The 1218-nt window shown below is 54.4% G+C and overlaps 1 protein-coding gene across 1 annotated transcript in view; it reads right to left on the bottom strand.

Moving 5' to 3' along the window:
• LOC116702579 (caskin-2) overlaps nt 1–1218 on the bottom strand; it is a gene marked incomplete at its 5' end in the record, with an annotated part of 6486 nt that overhangs the window by 1494 nt on the left and 3774 nt on the right. The window contains 2 exon segments of the mRNA XM_032536878.1: nt 223–511; nt 875–1029. Coding sequence (XP_032392769.1) covers nt 223–511; nt 875–1029 — 444 coding nt within the window.

The following is a 1218-nucleotide window of genomic DNA, read 5'->3' as shown; positions in this document are numbered from 1 at the left end:
ACAACGTCCCCGTTAGTGATGGCGTTGCATACTCTGTCCACCAGAGGACGCTCTACAAGTCTGTCTCAACCCCTCAAAGTCTAGATCTTGTTTTGATACGCTCTGGCCTTGGTGAGGACATGGTCTCGGTTTAGGGGGTCTTGACTACACCACTATCTTGTTAATGCCCAGCTCTAATATTTACGGTGGATTACAGCCTCAGAAACGTCTCTGATGTCTCACCCGTCTGAGTTGTCCTCCAGTTTCCTCTCGACGGCCTTCAGCGCGGCTGCCAGAGACGTGCTGGTCTGATCCAGTCTCTGCTGAACCACCTGGGTCCCGCAGGGTGACTCAGGGAGCGGACCCGGACCCACGACACACACCTGGGGCCTCGCCGCTGCCAGAGAGGGACTCTCAGGGGCTGGGGGGGCCGGGGCTCGGGTCCCGGAAGGAGAAGATGGACCGGATGCAGAGGTGAAGGCCACAGTCTGGACCACGCAGACGCTCACAGAGGGAGACGGGAGTCCAGCTGCTGGGGGGACACTTGCAGGTCACATAGTGGTTCTCAGACTTCATTTAATATTATATCAGCTCTCAGAGTGTAAGACTCCTGCATGGGAGCTCTGGAAGAGAAAGAGTGTAGGGTGTAGTGTGTAGTGTGTAGTGTGTAGTGTGTAGCGTGTAGTGTGTAGCGTGTAGTGTGTAGTGTCTAGTGTGTAGTGTCTAGTGTGTAGTGTCTAGTGTGTAGTGTGTAGCGTGTAGTGTCTAGTGTGTAGTGTCTAGTGTCTAGTGTGTAGTGTGTAGTGTGTAGTGTCTAGTGTGTAGTGTGTAGTGTGTAGTGTCTAGTGTCTAGTGTCTAGTGTCTAGTGTGTAGTGTGTAGTGTGTAGTGTGTACCTTGTGCTGCCAGCAGACTGTGGCGGACAGGTTTTGGGGCGACTGCAGGTTTTGGGGAGAGCGGAGGTCTGATGGGGGATCCTGTCGCCGGACTGGCGGGTCTCTCCTCCTCCTGGCTCCGGGACGGAGACCTGGTCCCAGGGGGGTACGTCACGCTGTTCATCACCAGAAATAACACGTAAATAAAGGTTGACTGAATCAATGACAGACACTCAGAGGACGCAGGACTATCAAAATCCCCCAATTTCAGTCGGGGGGGGGGCCCTCCCTGATGTGAGGAGAGGGTTGTGTTCAGGTGCATTCTGGGCGTGCTGGTCTTACAGGGTGGTGTGTTCAGGTGCATT

Source organism: Etheostoma spectabile, chromosome 15 (assembly GCF_008692095.1).
Source record: "Etheostoma spectabile isolate EspeVRDwgs_2016 chromosome 15, UIUC_Espe_1.0, whole genome shotgun sequence".
Lineage (NCBI taxonomy): Eukaryota > Metazoa > Chordata > Actinopteri > Perciformes > Percidae > Etheostoma > Etheostoma spectabile.
The sequence above is the reverse complement of the archived record's forward strand: the minus strand, read 5'-3'. Positions and strand labels throughout refer to the sequence as shown.